The following is a 22,963-nucleotide window of genomic DNA, read 5'->3' as shown; positions in this document are numbered from 1 at the left end:
TAGATGCAGAAAAATGGATGGTTCAGAAAACTGATGGTAAGAGAAGAGCAAATTGGATGAGGAAACAATGACAGAAATTCTATAGTAAGAAAACCCTCTGTGTTGGGACTAGAAATTGAGGGGAAAGTAAAGAACTAAGATTCTCAAACAGAGACAATGAGATGTAGTGGAAAGGACACATGCTTTGGAATCAAAATAGTCCAAGATACAAAGGCAGACTCCAGTATCAGCCAGCTGTCACCCTTAAAGCCATTCCCTCTCACTGAGGGCAATAATACCTCTCTTGCAGAGTCAAGAGATTGAACTAAGTAATACACATGAAAGTGCAAAAAACAAACTACTTGTTCTTATAAACACCCTTCAGAGTACCATATAGTGCCTAATAAGGAATACTGGGGAGGCACAGTGTCTCTATTTCTTGCATTCCTTAGTGTGGCCTAAAAAAACAAGGTATGTAATGCCAAAAAGTCAACCTCAACTAGTTTACTTTTTAAAGATTTATTTATTTATTTATTTATTTATTTGGACTGGGGGTGGGGGGTGGGCAGGGCAGAGGGAGAGCGGAAGAGAAACCTAAGCAGACTGCACTGACCACAGAGCCCGACACGGAGGTTGGAGTTGCGGGGTTGATCTCACAACCCTGAGATCACAACCTGAACCCAAACCAAGAGTCAGATGCTTAACTGACTATGCCACCCAGGTGCCCCCTCAACTAATTTAAAGCATCACAACACTAAGACAATCATTTCAGACAAGTTTTTCAACAACTTGGCTGAACTGGACAATTTTTAAAAAGGAGATGTGGCAATCTCAGCTCTCCTCCCTTAACATGACTTATTACCAGATCTCAAATCAGTAAATAATTTAAAAGGAACATTAATTTTTATATATAGGTGAACAAAGGGGAAAGTTCCAATGATCTCTTTTTGAGTTTGTGTTTTGTTCTGAGTAATCTCTACACCTAACATGGGGCTTGACCTCATACCCCAAGATTGAGTCCCATGCTCTTCCAACTGAGCCAGTAAGGTGCCCCCCAACGATCTTTTTCTAAAATAAATAAATAAATAAAATTACTTTAAAACAATGATTCTCAATATTGGCTGAATACTGTAATCACCTAAGGAGCTTTAGAAAATACTGATTCCTGAGTCCTACCTCCCTGTGGCTCTGATTTAATCGTTCAAGCTCCACAAGTGAGTTCTTTTAATTAAAAATTTTTTTCCAGGGGTGTGTGGTTGGCTCAGTTGGTACAGAATGTAATTTTTTTTTTTTTTTTTTTTGGTGGGGCAGGGAGAAAAAGAAGGGTGGAGGAAAGAGGGTTAGAGAGAGAATCCCGACCAGGCTCCATGACCAGTGGAGAACCCCACATGAGGCTCGATCCTACAACCCAGAGATCGTGACCTGAGCTGAAATCAAGAGCTTAACCTACTGAGCCACCCAGGTGCCCTTAGAGCATGTGACTCTTGATTCTGGGGTGGTGAGTTTGAGCCCCAAGTTGGGTACAGAGATTACCTAAAATAAAATCTTTAAAGTAAGTAAGTAAATAAATCATTTCCCCCAGCTTTATCAAAGATATTACTGACATATATCATCGTGTAAGTTTAAGGTATCCAACATGATGATTTGATACATGTATATATTGGGAAATGATTACCATGATAAGGTTGATTAACATAAACATCATTTCACATAATTACATCCCAGGTGATTTTATTTTATTTTTTTTTTAAAGATTTTATTTATTTATTTGACAGAGAGAGATCACAAGTAGACAGAGAGGCAGGCAGAGAGAGAGAGAGAGAGGGAAGCAGGCTTCCTGCTGAGCAGAGAGCCCGACGCGGGACTCGATCCCAGGACCCTGAGATCATGACCTGAGCCGAAGGCAGCGGCTTAACCCACTGAGCCACCCAGGCGCCCCATCCCAGGTGATTTTAACTGTAGGGCTGGGTGAGAATCACTACTTTAATGTTTATATAGGAGGAAAATAGATAATGATACCAAATAAAGTAGGTGTTTCATATGGTCAAGATTTCAAAGTAATAACAGCTCCATTTGTGAAATCAAACTTGTTTTACAGAGGCATTATAAAATACAGATGTCCTACTAGCCTCAATTTTATAAGTCAGGCTAATTCACTGGAGGGTCGTCCGTTGGTTGTAAGAAGAAACCAGCAAACACTGTACTGCTCTGGGATCATACCTATTACATCTTTGCCTTGAAAATATTACTTAGCTTAACATACCAGGGACACATTCCTTTCATCCTTTAGGATGCTCACCTCTTCTGGGAAATTCTCCCTCAACTCCCAGCCCACAGGGGATTTCTTCCCTTTTAATTTTTAGAATCCTTTACTATTAGACCAATTTGTTTGGCAGTTAAGTAACATTACAATAGTAATTTACATTTTTATATTTCCTTCATCAAAAAACCCTGTGCTAAAAATCTGTCTTGTTCCATAACAAATTGTTAAGTAAGTTCCTCACACTTCTTATTGCCCTGCACCCATCTTATGTGACCTTTCCAAGTCTGACCCTGGTGCCTGCCTACTTTTCCAGCCTCATCTCATTGCTCTGTGACTTTCTACTTTTGAGCTCTAGCCACAGTGGCCTTTCTTTCAATTCCTTGGATGTACCATGCTCCATTCTACCACACATATTTTGCATTAATTATTCTCATTGCCTGGAATGTTCTCTACCAAGCTATTCACCCTTAAGATCTCCACTCATTCATTAATTCTTCAGAGAAGCCTTAAATTAAGTCAAGTCTCTCTGTTAAACATTTTCATATATAATACTGTATTATCTTCTAGATTTCAGCACAGTATAAAGCATATATACAGCATGTATATATGATATACATAAATATATATATAAATGTATATGTGTGTATGTATATTTAAAGCACACATATACGTTGGCACATGGCATTTGATTACTTGATTCCCTCACTAAATTACAAGCTCCATGAGGGCAAAATCATGCCTGTTTGCCTTCACCATCAAATCCCCATACCCCGCACGGTGACCAGTACACACAGGCACTTGGTAAAATATTGAATGAATAAAAAAGAATAATTCAAAATCATTTTCTACATTCTATTTTTTAAGGCCTAAATTTACAAATACGTAAGAACTGAGATGTTTATATTTACAACTAAACTTTCCTTCTCCTTTTTTGAGTCTGTCATGATTACTCAAAAAAGATACCTTGCCTTTTGGGTCACAATATCCACTTTCAGGCCATCCCTGACTCTGCTCCAGGTAGGATCAAAGGATGCTTCTGCTTAAGTAGTGTAGGTAGTAGGGGGAAAAATGGGGTTCTGGAATTAGATGTAAATCCAAATGTTGGTTCTAACTAACTGTAAATCATATAATTTCTGAGTCTATGGTTCTCATCTATAAAATGGGGCTAATACCTATCAATGTAAGGCATCTAGAGGATACAGTGTGAATTAGGAAAATATTAGTTTTCCTTAAACTTGCCACAATTCTATCCTTCAAGGTATGACTCAGATACCATCTTTTCCATCAAGCCCCAAATTCTCCAGCTGGAAGAAACTTCTTCTACTCTTTTACAGCAATTACACTGACTTCGGCTTTATAGTTATTTATGATTGTATCATCACCAAGACTAAGCTCCTTAGAAGCAGATCCTATATCTTTTTTATCTTTGAATCCGAAGTACCAAGCAGATGAATTTAAACCATTAGGCATGAAAAACCTTAAGAAAAGCAAAATTATACATTTCTATGGTAAAGATCTCCTTGGAGAACTTAACTTCCCAATGGATATCAATTCAAGGAGTATCCTTAGTTTTAAAGTGACCAATTAGAAATGGTATGTTACAGTGGTTCAAAATATCTAACTATTACCATCATAAGAACTATACTTATCCAAGGCCTACTACATGACTAGCACTTTACATATATAATTACTAACCTTTAGAAGAAATTGTTAGACAGAATATCTGTTTTGTAAATAAAGAAATGGAAACCCAAAAAGTTACATCATCTCTTGGTCTGGGTCATGAAGCAAGCAGGCTAGGATTTTAACTGGGACTCTGACTTGAAAGCAAAGCCTTTCCACTATACAATACCATCTTTCACAGACATGTTCCATATATTGTTAGACATTCATCTTAATGGAACCTTATGCAGCTAAGACATTGGTCAGCCTGACAAAATAATACATTTTAAAAGTCTAACCTTTAAATGTCCTTCACCAGTGAGGAATTCAGAGTAACCTGCATCAGTGGCCAGCAAACCTACAAACTGCATGCTGGGCCGTTGTTGTATAAAGGCTTCAACAGCTTTATCTGTCACATGCTTCCTCCCAGAAACATCCAGGGAGACAAGGTTGGGTAGGATGTCTTTTTGTTCTAGTAAGCGAAGAGCTATGTCTGATGTAAACTGTTTATCATCTGAAATGTCAAGATGATTCAGATGTTTTAGTTCCCGCACAACATCCAGTATCTGGGTAGTTGTCATTTTTAAACACTTCAAGTGGTGCATGGTTAGAGACTTGAGTCGGTCTTTGCAGGCCAGCAAAGCTGTGATGTCTGTGATTGAGGTGTTAGAAATATCCAGGCTCTCTAATCTTGGCAATGAGGCAACCTCAGCGAGGTCTTCATTGTAAAAGAGAACATTGGTGATGCTTAACGCTCGAAGGCCAGAAAGCCGGCTGAAGCACCGCTCGTAAGGATCTTCGAGGGAAAGAGTTAACGAGTTCAGCACTAGGCACTGGAGATTTTGCTGGATCCATTTGTTACTGCCAAGCCCACTGATGATGTCTGTAATCGTGATGTCTGCATTCACACCTGTAGCATCAAGTTCCACTAACTTGTGATGGCAGAAGGCTTTCCGGAAAGCAACAGCAGAGATCTTGGCTTTGCGAATGCAAGCACGCTTTAAGCGCATCTGGTTGCCCCTGAAAATACCTACAGTTCCATCATTCAGTAGACCTGGAAAAAAAACAAGCAACACTTCAATTTCAAAAAATAATTAAAGAATAGCTAAAATTTCCAGCATACTTACATTTCCAAAGCACACCCATGTAACAGTATTTCATTTAATATACATAACAATTCCATGGGGTAAGAATATTATGATTACAACTTAGAGATGAATACACTAGGGTGAGAAAAGTGGCTTTCCAAGGTCACAGAGCTAGCAAGTGACTGTGGTATTACAGATATTCACTAACATCTGGTTCTACTTGCCTTCCTGGACATGTAGACAGCTACATTTCCCATCCTACCCTTGGAATTAGATGGGGCTATGTGCCTAGTTTTGACCAATGGCCTATAGGCTGAAGCACCTGAGAGCCAGTACACGATTTCCCATGCTATCTTTTCCCGCTATGACAAATGAGAAATCTTCAAGTTCTAGACAGAATAGATTTCTGAAAGTGGAGCCTCCATCAGTTTGGATCCAAGAGGGACCATGGAGCACAACCCTCCACGGATTTGCAGCATTTATGTACCATGAGTGAGGTAAAACAAACTTTATGTTAAGCTATTGAATCTGGGGAATTAATTGTTACCAATACATTATTACTAGTCTATCCTTCAATTTTACTATAATACATTATTATACACACAAACATACATACATACATGCATACATATATGATCTTTGAATGAATAAAAAAGTAATATATGTGTGTGTGTATGTGTGTGTGTATATATATATATATATACACACATATATTTAGCACATGCTTATCTAAAAATCATTCAGATCACTGGCTAGATCTGAAATCTTATTAAAAGGATCTAGAAGGGGGCGCCTGGGTGGCTCAGTGGGTTAAGCCTCTGCCTTCGGCTCAGGTCATGATCTCAGGGTCCTGGGATCGAGCCCCGCATCAGGCTCTCTGCTCAGTAGGGAGCCGGCTTCCTCCTCTCTCCCTGCCTGCCTCTCTGCCTACTTGTGATCTCTCTCTCTCTGTCAAATAAATAAATAGAATCTTTAAAAATAAATAAATAAATAAATAAATAAATAAAAGGATCTAGCGGTTAGGGGCGCCTGGGTGGCTCAGCCATTAAGAGTCTGCCTTTGGCTCAGGTCATGATCCCGGGGTCCTGGGACAGAGCCCCGCATCTGGCTCCTTGCTCAGCAAGAAGCCTGCTTCTCCCTCTCTCACTCCCCCTGCTTGTATTTCCTCTCTTTCTGCCAAATAAATACAAAATAAAATCTTAAAAAAAAAAAAAAAAGGACCTAGGGTATAGTCAACTTTCTGTCAGATTAAATTCAAATAAAGTGGATACAGGAACCTCTTAAAGTCCCTTAGAGATCTACGTGACTAGCAATTAACAGTGCCAGAAGTATATGATGCTTTGGAACCACATCAATCTCAACAATATCACCTATCAATTAAACAACATCTCCTGTGAAAGTAACAGGCATGCCAATAAAAGATAGCCTAAGAACAGTCCAGGGTGAGTGTACAGTTGGGACCAGGTAAATAAATAGCCTGGAGTCAAGGGAAGAACTCTAAGTGGCACCTCAGTAGACTCATACTAAACAGATTCACACAGCTTGGGCTAAAGATGAAGCTAAGGGTCACCTTTGTATTAGAACTAAAGTATTTTTTTAAAGGGAACACTGCTTTCCAGTGGATTTTGCAGACTTATTTATGGTTAAAAAGTTAAAATCAAGAAAAACCTTTACCTATCACAGTGGACAAAAATGACTACATATTAAGAACTCCATTATTCTAGTGCTATACTGTCCAAACCAGTAGCCACCAGCCACACACAGCTATTGAGCACTTGAAATGCATATAGTCCAAACTGAGCTTTGCTGTAAGTGTAAAACATACATCAGATCTTGAAGATTTAGTAAAAAAAATATATATATATAAAATATCTCATCGGGCACCTGGGTAGTTCAGTGGGTTGGAGCCTCTGCCTTCGGCTCAGGTCATGATCCCAGGGTCCTGGGATCGAGCCCCGCATCGGGCTCTCTGCTCAGCGCAGAGCCTGTTTCCCTTCCTCTCTCTCTGCCTGCCTCTCTACTTGTGATCTCCGTCTGTCAAAAAAATAAATAAAATCTTAAAAAAAAAAAAAATCTCATTAATAACTTTCATATTGACTACATGTTAAAATGGTATTTTGGATGTACTGGCTTGAATAAAATTATGAATTAGTTTCACCTTTTTCTACTTTTAAAATGTGGCCACTAGTAAACTTAAAATGATCTACATGGGGGTGCCTGGGTAACTCAGCTCAGCTCTGCCTTCAGCTCAGATCATGATCCCTGGGTCCTGGAATTGAGCCCTGTGTTGGGCTCCCTGCTCAGTGGGGGGCCTGCTTCTCCCTCACCTACTCCCCCTGCTTGTGCTCTTTCTCTCCCTCTCTCTGTCAAATAAATAAAATTTAAAAAAAATAAAATAAAATAAATTACATATGTGCCTCACAGTTGTGGCTCATGTTTTATTTCTCTTAGGCAGTGCAGTTCTAGAGACAGTGTTTTAAACTACCAGAATTCTATTTCAGGGGAGTAAATTTCATAGTAAGTTTCCAGCCATTGAGCAGTTATTAAACAATCACTATATGTCAAACACTACCAAATGTGTATACAAAGAAAATTAAGCTATGCCCGTATACTCAAAGAATTCAAAATTCCATGGAGTGAAAGCATTAAACAATGTAACAAAATGAGATCTATGGTATATCAGAGTCAAGTACAAAGTACCATGGAAACAAAAGCAAGCAACCCATCATTCCTGAAGACCTAGAAAGATTCAACAGAAGAGGTAATCTTTGAGTAAGTCCTTCAAAGATGAAGGAAAAATTCAAGGAGGGAGAAAGAAGGTGAGGGGTATTAAAGGAAGACTAAATAAAGTTTTAGCGCACACATATATCAAATCAATTATGTTGTACACCTGAAACTAATATATTATATGTCAATTTTATCTCAATTTAAAAAAAAAATTTTTTAAGATTTTATTTATTTATTTGACAGAGATTACAAGTAGGCAGAGAGGCAGGCAGAGAGAGAGGAGGAAGCAGGCTCCCTGCCGAGCAGAGAGCCCGATGCGGGGCTCGATCCCAGTGGGATCGTGACCCGAGCCGAAGGCAGAGGCCTCAACCCACTGAGCCACCCAGGTGCCCCCCAAAATAACTTTTTTTTAAAAAAGATTTTATTTATGGGGCGCCTGGGTGGCTCAGTGGGTTGAGGCCTCTGCCTTCGGCTCGGGTCACGATCCCAGGGTCCTGGGATCGAGCCCCGCATCGGGCTCTCTGCTCGGCAGGGAGCCTGCTTCTCCCCACCCCCCCTTGCTGCTCTGCCTACTTGTAATCTCTCTCTCTTTGTCAAATAAATAAAATCTTTAAAAATAAATAAATAAAAAGATTTTATTTATTTATTTGACAGAGAGAAATCACAAGTAGGCAGAGAGGCGGGGGGGGGGGCGCGGGGGGGAGCAGGCTCCCTGCTGAGCAGAGAGCTCGATGCGGGCTCGGTCCCAGGACCCTGAGATCATGACCCGAGCCGAAGGCAGAGGCTTTAACCCACTGAGCCATCCAGGCGCCCCCAAAATAACTTATCTTTCAAAATATCCCTTTAGAAGTTTGCTGGTATAAAATACCTTACGTCTTCATTTGGCAGTGGAAAATAAACACTATTACGGAAAAATGAGTTTCTTCTTTTGACCTTTGAATTGGGAAAGCATAGCTAATTTAGTACTTCTGTTTTCAAAAATGAATTTTGAAAATAAGTTGGGAGAGTCTTATCTGTGGAATTCTGTTTATGTAGGGGATTTTTGTTATTTCTGATTAAGTTTTAAGTTGAAATAGATAATGCCATTTTTAATTTCAGTTTATAAACTCTTTCAAGTAGGAAATATAATTTGTTCACAACTATAAAATAGAATGACAATGTGGCAATAATAATTACTATCATTTACCTATTATCTGTTTCGTGCTAGGAATTTTGTTTTCCTCGAATTTTCTCTAAAACCTTATAAAATAACCACTATTAAAAAAAGGTAACTATGGGGCGCCTGGGTGGCTCAGTGGGTTAAAGCGTCTGCCTTCGGCTTGGGTCATGATCCCAGGGTTCTGGGATTGAGCCCCGCATCGGGCTCTCTGCTCAGCGGGGAGCCTGCTTCCCCGCCCCCCTCTCTCTGCCTGCCTCTCTGCCTACTTGTGATTTCTGTCTGTCAAATAAATAAAATCTTTAAAAAAAAAAATGGTAACTATTGTAATCCCATTCATATACAGATAAGGAAACTGATTCAGAAAAGTAACTTGTTAGAGGTCATAATGCTAGTAAATGGTAGAGTCCTAGTTCAGATCGAAGTCTGATTCCAAGTCTGTGCTGTTTTCACTGCCACACAATCTTCCTACAACCACATTAGAGATATTCCTGTTCTATATGCCAGAGAATACTGTACACTTTGCTGTGGCTTTATATATATAAAGTATGAATCCAGATAATGTATAAGGAACGGTGGGAGAAATAAAGGTATAATTGAGGTATTTTAGAATAATTTTAGAAAGAAGATGTTTGAACTCCTTGGTTTTCACTGAGTTGCTCAAGTCTGTAGTCTCTTTGAATTTAGCCTACCAAAGGAACTGGGTTGATACCAGTAGGTACTATATATGATAAAGTTAAAGGTTCCTTACAAAGCTGCATAACAATTTAAGAGATTATGTCAGTGCTTTCATTTCTTTTTGGTCTCAATTTAATGACTATGCTTAACATATTCAATTTAAATATATATACATATAGGGTGCCTGGGTGGCTCAGTGGGTTAAGCCGCTGCCTTCGGCTCAGGTCATGATCTCAGGGTCCTGGGATCGAGTTCCGCATCGGGTTCTCTGCTCAGCGGGGAGCCTGCTTCCCTCTCTCTCTCTGTCTCTCTGCCTGCCTCTCCGTCTACTTGTGATCTCTGTCAAATAAATAAATAAAATCTTAGAAAAAAATAATAAAAAAAATATATATATATATACATATAACTAATCTTGTAAATCAAAGGAATAAATGTTAAGTAGAGTCTTAATTTGCCCGATTCTTTTTGAAATATAACTACTGATAGCTAATATTAGCAGCTAACATTTATTGAATACTTGTTATTGTTACTAGCTCTGTGGCAAATGCTTTATATGGGTAAAATAATGGAGGCAGTTTTCAAATAAGTGTAACTAAATAATTATCCTCCAGAGTAGTGTCATCAGAATGTGTTTTCTACCTCTTCTTTTCAAGCTGCCTTCAGATGAGAAAACTGAGGGTCAGAGAAATAACTTAATGTCCTCATTTGTATTACCTCAATGTTATTTCTGGCCTCATTCACCAAAAAGTGTTCTGAATTAATCTCTTTGCAAAAAAAACAAGAGTAGATAGTACTAACCTAAAACTAACATAATATTGTATGTCAACTATATTTCAGTAGTAAAAATAAAAATTGGAGAAGCAATCTGTGGGAAAAAAACCTTACAGTATTTCCAGGCTGTGTTGTATATTACATGACAAGCTTGAAATTCAACTTATGAATTTGTCAGATGTAGACTAAGATAGGTAATAATTAAAATATAAAAAATTGAAAAACAAAAAAGAGTGGATACTACTGACAATATGCAAAAGAACATAATGCCAATTTTGTCAAAATTTTAAAGTTTCATCAGTTTTTCTGTGTATTTGAATATTTTCATATGGAAATGTCAAATGGAAAAAAGTTCTATGAATACTTTTAGAATTTATAATATTTTTTCTAATTTCTCTCTCTGCCTGCCTCTCTGCCTACTTGTGATCTCTGTCAAATAAATAAATAAAATCTTTAAAAAAAAAAAGTTATTTTTGCCATGGGAAAAGCAGAAAAAGAAGAAGAAAGAAAAAGAGAGAAAGAAAGAAAGAAAGAAAAAAAAAGGAAGCAATTTTCCTAGATTAGAAAAGAAAAATGCTTATTCCAAATTACAAAGTAAGTGGCAGGACAGGAAAAAATAAATGAATTCCTTTTCCTGGAATCAGACTCATCTGGCCTTTTCTAAGAAAATAATTAAATGCCACAGCAGCATTCAAAATCCAATGCCAATTAACAGCACATAATTCTTATTTCCTCTGTGTTTTTTTTACCATGAAAAGCCATAGTCTGAAGCAGTCGATCAGCCACCTCCTGTGGGAATACTCCAGGTTCCTGCAGACACAATGTTCCATCTTGTCTTGCTGAACAGAACTTCTCAAGGTGAGTAGTCAGGAAATTCAAGCAGATATCAAGTAAGGAATAGGGAGATGCCTCCTCCTTGGAGCCCAGGAAAAAACATAAAGGGAAGACAAAAGCCAACAAGTTAGTTTCCAGAAAAATAGAAAACAAAACTTTCATGAACTCATTCAAGAAGTATTTTTACTCAGTGTCTACCATATGTTAGATACTGTGTTAGGTGCTGGGAATACAATAGGTAACCCATCTTCTCAAGAGGCAGAAGAGAAACGTTTAAACAAATATTTACATAAAATATATTACATACTGTATTAGAAGACATATTGAGTAGTATGTAAGTACAAGCAGGGTGTCCTAATCAGACAAGGATGGTCAGGGAAGACCTCAAGGTATAGCAGATTAATCTTCCTCAATTACCACCCATGACCATCCCCTGGTCAACTCTTCCACAAACTTCCATGGGCCTGAAGACAAAAAATAAAATTCTTAGATTGTCAGACTGATGCCTGAGTCCTTCCAAAATCTAGACCAAATTTACTCTCAAACTTGATATCCTACAAAATCCCCATCCCAATCTGATAATTCAAATATGATGAATTTATTTGGGTAAAAGAATTTGCTATAGGTGTTAACATCCTCAAAACCGAAAAAGGTTAACCCTGTTATTCCAGTCTGAGGAATAAAGAACTAATCAAATAAGCGCAAAGACTTAAGTGTAAGGGTTTTAACTATAGAAATAAACACTGTAAATGTCCCCAGTAGTAACAATATAATTAAAATATAATTATAGTAGCTATCATCCATTAGGTGCTTTTATGACTGTGCTGAGTATCTTACATGAATTATCCATTATCTCACTTATTCCTTCATCCCATTTTATTTTTATTTTTTAATAATTTTAAAAAAGATTTTATTTATTTATTTAACATAGAGAGGGAGAGATCACAAATAGGCAGAGAGGCAGGCAGAGGGGGAAGGTGAAGCAGGCTCCCCGCTGAGCAGAGAGCCTGACGTGGGGTTCGATCCCAGGACCCTAAGATCATGACCTGAGCAGAAGGCAGAGGCTTAACCCACTGAGCCACCCAGGCGCCCCCCTTCATCCCATTTTAAAAAGTAGTCAAACATTATCTTCATTTCTAAAGTTTTGGGGGTTTTTTTGTTGTTGTTGTTTCTTTTTAATCTGATAGAGAGCACAAGCAGGGGAACTGGGAGGAGAAGCAGACTCACTGCCAAGCTAGGAGCCCGATGTGGGGCTTGATCCCAGGACTCTCGGGCCATGCTTTTCTCTCAGAGCATGACCTGAGTCAAAGGCAGACGCCCAACCAATTAAGCCACCTAGGCACTCCCATCTTTAAAGTTTTAATTGAAAACTGGCTCAGAAAAGTAACATCTTTCTCAGCATTCTGCATATAGTCAGTGATAAAGTATAGTGTCAAATTAAAAACTGACTCAGGAGCACAACTCTTAGCCACATTATACTATACATGTGACATTTTAATGGGAGCTATTAAACATTACATTTCAAAAATATAGGGGCACCTGGGTGGCTCAGTGGATTAAGCTTCTGCCTTCAGTTCAGGTCATGATCCTGGGGTTCTCAGGATTGAGCCCCACGTCATACTCCCTGCTCAGTGGGGAGCCTGCTTCTCCCTCTCCCTCTGCCCCTCTGCTCCTGCTCTCTCTCTCACTCTAGGTCGTTTACTCTCTCTCTCAAATAAATAAATAAAATCTTAAAAAAAAAAAGTCAAGGAATTGACAACAACAAAAAACTACCAGAACATTAAAAAGAAAAAAAGTTCAGCAAGGCTGTAGGATATAAGTTCTACTTTATTTACAATACATCATATCAATTATATCTATACGATTATACTGAACAATCTGAAAGTGAAATGAAGAAAACAATTCCATTTACAATAGCATCAAAGAGAGTAACATATTTAGAAATAAATTTTAGGAAAAAAGTATAAAATAAAAAATTAAAGCAAACTCAAATAGAAAAACATCAATATTCATAGATCAGAAGATTTAATATTGTTAATTGTTCTATAGTTTCAATACAATCCTTATCAAAATCCAACTTACTTTTTCACAGAAATTAACAAGCTCATCCTAAAATTCATATGGAAATACAATGGACCTAGAATAACTGAAATAATACTGAGAAAAAAAGCCAATTTGGAGGACTCACACTTGTCAATTTTAAAACTCACTACAAAGCTATAGTAATAGAAACACTGTGGTACTGGCATAAGAATATATATATATATATATATATATGCACACACACACATATATATATCTCAATGAAACAGAACTGTGAATCCAAAAATAAACTCTAATATTTATGGTCAATGTTTTTTTCCCCTATGGTCAATATTTTAGACAAGGATGCCTGCACAATTCAATGAGCAAAAGAATAGGTTTTTATTTTTTTATTTTTTTTTATTTTTATTTTTTTTTAAGATTTTATTTATTTATTTGGGAGAGAGACAGTGAGAGAGAGCATGAGCGAGGAGAAGGTCAGAGGGAGAAGCAGACTCCCCATGGAGCTGGGAGACCGATGTGGGACTCGATCCCGGGACTCCGGGATCATGACCTGAGCCGAAGGCAGTCGTCCAACCAACTGAGCCACCCAGGCGTCCCAAAAGAATAGGTTTTTAAACAAATGGTGCTGGGACAATTGGACATGCAAAAGGATGAAGATAGTGTCCTACCTCATGTCATATACAAAAATTAACTAAAGATGGATCAAAGCCATAAATGTAAGAGCTAAAATTATAAAGCTCTTGGAAGAAAACACAGGTATAAATCTTCTTGGTTTTGTGTTAGTAAATGGTTTTTTAGATACAGCACCAAAAGAACAAACAACTAAAGAAAAGTAGAACATAAGCTGAACCTCATCAAAATAAGAAAATTTGGGGGGCACCTGGCTGGCTCAGTTGGTTAAGCATCCACCTTCAGCTTAGGTCACAATCCCAAGATCCTGGGGTGGAGCCCCACATTGGTCTCCCTGCTCGGTGGGGAGTCTGCTTCTCTCTCTGTCCCTCCCCCAGCTCATGCAAGCACATGCTCTCTTTCTCGCTCTCAAATAAATAAAATCTTAAAAAAAGAGAAATTTTTGTCCTTCAAAGATCATCATCAAGACAATGAAAAGAAAGACCACAGAATGGGAGAAACTATTTGCAAATCATATATCTAAGGAGAGATTTGAATCTAGAATATAAAAGTAACTGGATGAGAGGATGGGGTAACTGGGTGAGGGGGATTAAGGAAGGCACATAATGTCGTGAGCTCTGGATGTTATATGCAACTGGTAAGTTATTGAACACTACATCTGAAACTAATGATGTACTGTAAGTTGGCTAATTGAATTTAAATTAAAAAGGAAAAAAACTTGTATTTTAAAACAAAAATATATATATATATAAATAACTCTTATGACTCAGCAATAAAAAGCCAACTCAATTAAAAACAGGCAAAGGTCTGAATAGACATTTCTCCAAAGAAATACAAATGCCCAGAAATCAAATAAAAAAAAAAAAAAAAAAAAAAGGAAAAAAATAATCAAATGAAAATATGCTCGAGGGGCTCCTGGGTGGATCAGTGGGTTAAAGCCTCTGCCTTCGGCTCAGGTCATGATCCCAGGGTCCTGGAATCGAGCCCCACATTGAGCCCCACATCAGGCTCTCTGCTTAGCAGGGAGCCTGCTTCTCCCCCCACTCTGCCTTCCTCTCTGCCTACTTGTGATCTCTGTCTGTCAAATAAATAAATAAAGTCTTTAAAAAAAAAAAAAGAAAGAAAGAAAAATGCTCAAAATCGTTAATGACTAGGGAAATGCAAATCAAAATCATAATGAAATAACACCTCACATCCATTAGGGTGGTTAAAATCAGGGAGTCAGATACTAAGTGTTGGTGAAGATGTACAGAAACTGCAACTCTCATACATTGCTGGTAGGAATATAAAATGATGCATACACTTTGGGAAAAAGTCTACCAATTACCATATAACCTAGTAATATGACCCCTGGGTATTTACCCAAGAGAAATGGAAAACTTGTACATGAAATGTTTATAGAAGCACTATTCATAATAGTTAAAAGGTAGAAACACCACAAATATCCATCAACTGATGAATGGATAAATAAAATATGGCTTATCTACATAATGGAATACTATTTATTTAGCAAAAAAAGGAAACCTGATATACCACACAACATGGATGGACCCTGAAAATAGTATGCTAAGTGGGGCACCTAGCAGGCTCAGATGGAAGAGCATGCAACTCTTGATCTCGCGTCGTGAGTTCAAGCTCCATGTTGGGTATAGAGATTACTTAAAATAAATAAACAACTTTTTAAAGATTTTATTTATTTATTTTGCATGAGACTGAGAGAGCACAAGCAGGGAGTACAGCAGAGGGAGAGGGAGAAGCAGGCTTCTAGCTGATCAGGGAGCCCGACGTAGGGCTCCATCCCAGGACCCTGGGAATGACCCGAGCCGAAGGCAGATGCTTAGCTGACTGAGCCAGCTAGGTGCCCCAATAAATATATATAACTTAAAAAAATAGTATGCTAAGTGAAAAAAGCCAGTGACAAAAGATCATACATTGTATGATTCCATTTATATAAAATATCCAAAATAGGCAAATCTATAGAGACAGAAAGTAGAATACTGGATGCCAGGGCTGGGGGGAGGAGGATTTGGAAGGAAAATGGGAAGTAAATGCTAATGGTTACAGGGGTTCTTTTTGGGGTGATGAAAATGTTCTAAAATTCATTGTGGTTACAGTTTGACAACTCTACGAATATATTAAAAACCACTGAATTGGGACACATTTTAAATGGGTGAACTACATGGTATATGAATTATGTCTCAATTAAGTTGTCATAAAAAATATTTATAGGGGCATCTGATGGGCTCAGTTGGTAGAGCATGTGACTCTTTATCTCAGGGTCGTGAGTTCAGGCCCAATGTTGGGCATGGAGCTTACTTTAAAAAAAAGTAATTAAGGGGCTCCTGGGTGGCTCAGTGGGTTAAAGCCTCTGCTTTCGGCTCAGGTCATGATCCCAGGGTCCTCGGATCAAGCCCCACATCGGGATCTCTGCTCGGAGCCTGCTTCCTCCTCTCTCTCTGCCTGCTTCTCTGCCTACTTGTGATCTCTGTCAAATAAATAAAATCTTTAAAAAAAAAAAGTAATTGATAAAATTGTAAATAAATATAAGACTAGAAATAAATAAATCAAAATATTAAAGTTAACTTTTGGTCATATGCTATCAGTTTCTTCTCTGAAAAAAATCAAACTTTCTATGCAGCACAGATTTCTATAATCAAAAAACATTATTAAAATATTTACATATTATTTTACAGCTTACAAAGCGCTTTCACATTCACATATTTGATATTATAATAACTGAGTAAAGTGGGTAAAAACACATTATTTTATAAATAAAGAAATAGCCTTCATAAAAGTTAAATGGCTGACCCAGAGTGACACAGACTACTTGGCAGCCCAACCCTATTATTTGTTCTCTTTTTCTACATTAATAAAATCTTTTATTATCTGAACACACAACCACCTGTAATAAAGACTACATATCCCAGGTTCCTCTGCAGCTAGATGTAGCAAGGACACATTAGAAAAATTTCAAAGGAAATAATTCATCAAATTCAACTTATGCTACACAGAACTTTGCTTATTCTCTCTTATTTCCTGAGTTGTAACAATGAATTCTTCCTGCTTCTTCTATTCTTTATTGTACCATCATCCTAAATGTTAAAAATTCATTAGTCAGATGAAACAAGCTACACTTTCAACTCATTTGGTAAATTTCAAAATAATCTATTTATTTTGCATAAGAGAAAATGGATGAAGTTGTATAATTGTCGGAGGGAAGATACATAAACCTTTTTTTTTTTTTTTTTAAAGATTTTATTTATTTATTTGACAGAGAGAGATCACAAGTAGGCAGAGAAAGAGGGAAGCGGGCTTCCTGCTGAGCAGAGAGCCCGATGTGTGACTTGATCCCAGGACCCTGAGATCATGACCTGAGCCGAAGGCAGCAGCTTAACCCACTGAGCCACCCAGGCGCCCAATATATAAACCTTTTTGAGAACATACTTTTAGCAAGACACTTAGAACAAACCCAGGAAGTAATGAACACTTAGAATATTTAGTAATCATTCTTTTTTTATTTTTAAGAGATTTTTATTTATTTATTTGACAGAGAGCGCACACACAGACGGGGAGTGGCAGGGAGAGGGAGAAGCAGGCTCCCTGGAGAACAGGGAGACAGATGCAGGGCTCTATCCCAGGACCCTGGGATCATGACCTGAGCCAAAGGCAGGCACTTAACTGAGCAACCCAGATGCCCCAATATACGACCTTTTCAAATTTACATACCAGTTTTGAATATAATATCTCAGCTGATTTCAAAGTGGGCCTGTGATGTGAACAAGGATAATCACCCCCATTTAAAGATGAAGAACAGAGAGGTTATATATCAAGCCAGTGACAGAACTAGAACTGTAATTAGGTTATCTAAGATCTACTCCAAAACCTAAACTGCCATGATTCCCCAAATCCTAGTAATTAAAGCTAACACAGAAGTATTGAGAGATCAGTGCTCCTACCTTATTTTTAAACAAACAGCAGTACAGGAAGACTAAAAAAAGAAACGATAAAGCAGAAGCTAGAACTCAGTGTCTAAACAATTCATCTCCTGGAAATTCCTGCTCAGATTTTCCCCCTTAACAACTAGATACACCACTGCCAGAGGAACACAGCTCCTACTAAAATAGCAGGAGAGAGGAAGGAGGTCAAATCTGACTTTATTTGGATCACAAAGTAATCTACACAGTTCTAAAGAAAAAAGAATTTCTAGGATGAACAAACAGGAAAGTTCTTTTTAATTAACTGAAATGGATTCTACTCAATCTGACCTAACCCGGGTCTTTAATACACAGCTCCTATTGGTACACTTAAGTGTTACTGAATGCAACCTACTATTTATTTAACACGGTTCCTTAAGCAACGTAACAGGCACTTTGACAACTCTGAGCCTTTTTTTTAGATTAGTAGTTTTACGTGGGAACATCTCACATGTCCTTCAAATTCAGTCAAACATCACTAGTTCGGGGATGGCTTTGCTAACTTCCAAGGCAGAATTTTACTCTCAGCACCTGACAAATTAAATTGCACGTAACAACAGCTATTAGGTACTGAATGACAGCTATGTGGTACTAGGCACTAATCTAGCTTCTTTACATATGCTTGCAATCTTCAAAAGTTTGTTTTGAACAAGGTAGATAAACAGGCTCAGAGGGGCGCCTGGGTGGCTCAGTCAGTTAAGCATCTGCCTTCAGTTCGGGTGATCCCAGGGTCCTGGGATGGAGCCCTGCATCGTCAGGATCCCTGCTTAGTGGGGAGCCTGCTTCTGCTTCTCCCTCTTCCTCTGCTGCTCCCACTGCTTGTGCTCTCTCACTTTACAAAATAAATAAAATCTTTAAAACAAAACAAAACAAAAAAAAATGAGGTTCAGAAAAGTTAATTTAGGGGCACCTGGGTGGCTCAGTGGGTTGGGCCTCTGCCTTTCGCTCAGGTCATGATCTCAGAGTCCTGGGACCGAGCCCCACATCAGACTCTCTGCTCAGCAGGGAGCCTTCTCACCCGCCCCCTCTGTCTGCCTCTCTGCCTACTTGTGATCTCTCTTTCTCTCTGTCAAATATATAAATAAAATCTTTTTTAAAAATTTAATTTACATGTCAAAGACAAACAGCCAGCAGATGGCAGAAAAGAATAAAAATTAAAAGTTATTTTTCATGAAACACTAAGTCTCAGGTTCTGGTTCAAGAGTTCTTTAGATACAAGAGTTCTCTCAATTTCTACATCCTATGAAGAATCAAGCACCATTATAATCTGCATTTTAAAAATGGGGAAACTGAAGTTTAGGTTAAATACCTTCCTTATATTTACACGGCCAACATGTTGCTAAACAGGGACTCCCAAAACAAGAATGAGGCCATAGTCTATATTTTTAAGCTCTTAACCGCTATGCTATCAAATTATAATAATAATTATTGAGTTCATACTACTTGTTAATATACGCTGTATGCTATAAACTATATTAAGCACTTTACATACATAATTTCATTTACTTCTCATAAAAATTCCTTAAGTTAAATTCTTTCAGTATCCCCATTCTACAAAGATGAGAAATACTGAAGTTTTGAGAGGTTTATTTACCTATGATGATACAGCTAAGAAGTGGCAGAGCCAGAATTAGACCCCAGGCAATCTGACTGTAGAGTTCAGTTTGTGCTTTAATAAATCATTACATAAGCAGGGAGCCTGGGTGGCTCAGTGGGTTAAAGCCTCTGCCTTCCCAGGGTCCTGGGATGGAGCCCCACATTGGGCTCTCTGCTCAGCAGGGAGCCTGCTTTCCCCCTCTCTCTCTGCCTGCCTCTCTGCATACTTGTGATCTCTGTCTGTCAAATAAATAAATAAAATCTTTTAAAAAAAAAATCATTACATAAGCTGACATTTATATTTGATTCCAAATCTAGTTTTCTTTTACAATCCCATATTAATCAGTTTTTATGACTGTATGTCTCCCCAACAAAACCATGATGTTTTTCAAGTTCAAGGAACCTATTAATGGCTTCTTCATATCCACAGCACCCAGCATAGTCCCTAACATTTGCTGGTTTAAAAAAAAAAAAAAGAAAAGAGAAGAAAAAGGAGTTCAAATTAGAAGACTAGTAAAGGGACTTGCCCTGTGTCACAATATTTCTAAGAAGTGGGGCCAAGGGGTGCTCGGGTGGCTCACTTAGTTAAGCGCCTGACCTTTAGCTCATGGCATGATCTTGGGGTCCTGGGACTGAGCCCTGTGGCAGGGTTACTGCTCAGCAGGGAGTCTGCTTCTCCCTCTCCCCCTCCCCCTTCCTGCTCATGTTCTCTCTCTCTCTCTCTCTCAAATAAATTAATAAAATCTTAAAAAAAAACAAAAAACAAAAAACTGGGGCTAAGACACTACCCAGATCTGTTAATGATAATGAAGTCCATACCTTTTCCACTATACCATACCATCTCTCAGAACAATTATTACTTTGGCACTGATATAAATTCCAAAAAACAATTTGAGGACCAGCTGGTTGTTACGATGGCTCAGACATGAGGTGATGATGCTGTGGATTAGGGAACAGGCAATGAAAATTGAAAAAAAATCAAAAGTGAAAAATAATTTGAGGGAAGAATTAACAACATGAAGTAAGCATTTCTGAATCCCCAGTACCTAGCACAATGCTTGACACTCTACTAAATAGGTAACTGTTATTTGAAGGATTGACCAACATTCATATAGCATACTTTTGACATATATTATCTCATTTAGCCCTCACAACAGTCTTGTGGAGCTGGTATAGCAGACACTATTTTGTATAGGAGAATACCAGAGCTCAGAAAGAATAACAGACCCAAATTCATCCAGTTAGAATGTGGCAGAATCGAGCCAAGGTATCAAGGTATTTAATATCAAACATCTCACCATTTTTCTCATTTCATATAGCACCCTCTTGTGAGAGAGGAAGGGAGGGGGAGGAAGGGAAGCTGAGATATTAAAAAAATAATAATAATAACTCCAAGATTTAAAGTAGGAGTTAACCAGGGTAACCAGGGAGGAAAAAAAAACTTGTTGGGGGGCGGGCAATAGAGGAGCATGATAAACCACATGGGATAAAATGCTAAACGTTTGGGCAATTTTGGTGAGTGCTATGTGAGAATTCCTTGTATTATTTTGCAACTTTTTAAAGTCTGAAATTGTCAAAAAGCTAGAAAATAAAAATAAAAAACAAAACAGTGGATATGGAATACTTCCATAACCTCACTGACAAAACTTAATAAGAAGACTACGCAAAGGATTCTTTCTTCAGGGGGAATTTGTTGTAGTCATGGAGAGTCTGTTCTGCTCAGGCAAGGACAGAAAAGGAACTAAAGCTCCAGTGAAAGAACTGAGCTGAATATGCAGATTTAAATAGCATCCCCTAGTAGTGACAGCTGAATAGTAAGAATAGATAAATTCTCAGAGGGAGTGATCAGGAGAGATAACTAAGCCCTGTAATTAACTACCACAAGTACAGCAGGTGGAGAATGACTTGGTCCCTGAACAATCGCTGAAAAAAATACCCTACAGCAAATAGGAAAAACAACAATTCCAGTACAAAACAAGAGTGCAGTTCTTTTTATTTATTTTTTTAGTTAATGTGGTGTTTTCTAGAACAGGATATAATCCTGACATAGTGAATTATTCAAATAAAGTTTGCCCAGATTGGTCCTCTCAAATACTGCTAGTCAGAGCGTAAACTGGGACAATTTGTCTGGAAATGAAAAAGATTCAATATTCATAAAAACACCCACATTCAAAAAATAAAATATAAAAAACAAAACAAAACAAAAACCACCGACATTCTTGGTCCAGTACTTCATTAGGTAGAATTTACCTAAAAATAGTAAATAATCAGAGATATTAACAAAGGTATTTACATAAAGGGACTGATCACAGTTTTTCTGACCAAAAAAAAAAAACAAAACCAAAAACCAAAAACCACACATTCAAATGGCTAAAATAGAAAGAAATGGTAAGCAAATCATAGTATGTCAATTTTTTTTTTTTTTTTTAAGATTTTATTTGTGAGAGAGAGAGAGATCACAAGTAGGCCGAGAGGCAGGCAGAGGCAGAGGGAGAAGCAGGCTCCCCGCCGAGCAAGGAGCCCGATGCGGGACTCGATCCCAGGACGCCGGGATCATGACCCGAGCCGAAGGCAGCCGCTCAACCAACTGAGCCACCCAGGCATCCCCATAGTATGTCAATTCTATATAATACTACACAGCAATATGTATGTTTCTGAATAACTTTTAATGACATGGTGGCAAAATGCTAGGAGTAGAATATTACTAAGCTAAATAAAAACTATACGTAGCAGGATTTCAATTAAACATCTATACAGCCATAGGAAATTATATTGCCTGAAAAGCATTTCAAAAGCTTAGAAAGTTACCTCTAAATTAAATATGTTGTAGTGTATCTATACAGAAGAACAAGGGAGAGAGAAAATAAAAAAGGATAGAGGATACCTCGAGGGTAGGGGGGTTGTGGCATAGAGAAACACACGGGGAAAAACTGCGGTGGTCAAGTTCTATTTTTTAAGTTGGGATGCCAGGTTTTTAGCTATTTGCTTATTATGTTTCATGACTTACACAAATGTTTCATATGGCTTTCTGAACATATCAAATTACTAAAAATGGAAAAAGACTAAAATAAAAATTAGTGGAAATGAAGAAAAGCTGTTTCTGTGCTTTTTTTTTTTTTTTAAGATTTTATTTATTTATTTGAGGTGGGGCAGGGGAGCAAGCACAAGCAGTGGGGAGCGGCAAGCAGAGGGAGAAGCAGGCTCCCAGCTGAGCAAGGAGCCTGATGTGGGGCTTGATCCCAGAACCCTGGGATCATGACCAGAGCCCAAGGCAGCCACTTAACAGACTGCCTCTGTTTTTGCTTTTCAAATATTGTAAGATAACCAAGAAACTGTCATTTTATCAAAGATATTTTTCAATACATGTATTCAAACTAAAAGACATTTTTTTTTTTAAAGATTTTATTTATTTATTTGTCAGAGAGAGAGAGGGAGAGAGAGCAAGCACAGGCAGACAGAATGGCAGGCAGAGGCAGAGGAAGAAGCAGGCTCCCTGATGAGCAAGGAGCCCGATGTGGGACTTGATCCCAGGACGCTGGGATCATGACCTGAGCCGAAG

The 22,963-nt window shown here is 38.1% G+C and overlaps 1 protein-coding gene across 1 annotated transcript in view; it reads right to left on the bottom strand.

Annotated features, from left to right (window-relative positions):
• The window catches only part of LOC111143285 (zyg-11 family member B, cell cycle regulator), an 89,034-nt gene that overhangs the window by 52,501 nt on the left and 13,570 nt on the right, over positions 1–22,963 (bottom strand). The window contains exons 2-3 of the mRNA XM_022496924.1: positions 11,074–11,239; positions 4,204–4,958 (exon numbers count right to left, since the gene is read on the bottom strand). Coding sequence (XP_022352632.1) covers positions 4,204–4,958; positions 11,074–11,239 — 921 coding nt within the window. The remainder of the gene's footprint in view (positions 1–4,203; positions 4,959–11,073; positions 11,240–22,963) is intronic.

The sequence above is a fragment of the Enhydra lutris genome, unplaced genomic scaffold, assembly GCF_002288905.1.
Source record: "Enhydra lutris kenyoni isolate GAN:26980312 unplaced genomic scaffold, ASM228890v2 scaffoldscaffold9, whole genome shotgun sequence".
NCBI classification, from domain to species: domain Eukaryota; kingdom Metazoa; phylum Chordata; class Mammalia; order Carnivora; family Mustelidae; genus Enhydra; species Enhydra lutris.
This window is presented reverse-complemented; position numbering and strand designations above follow the sequence as displayed.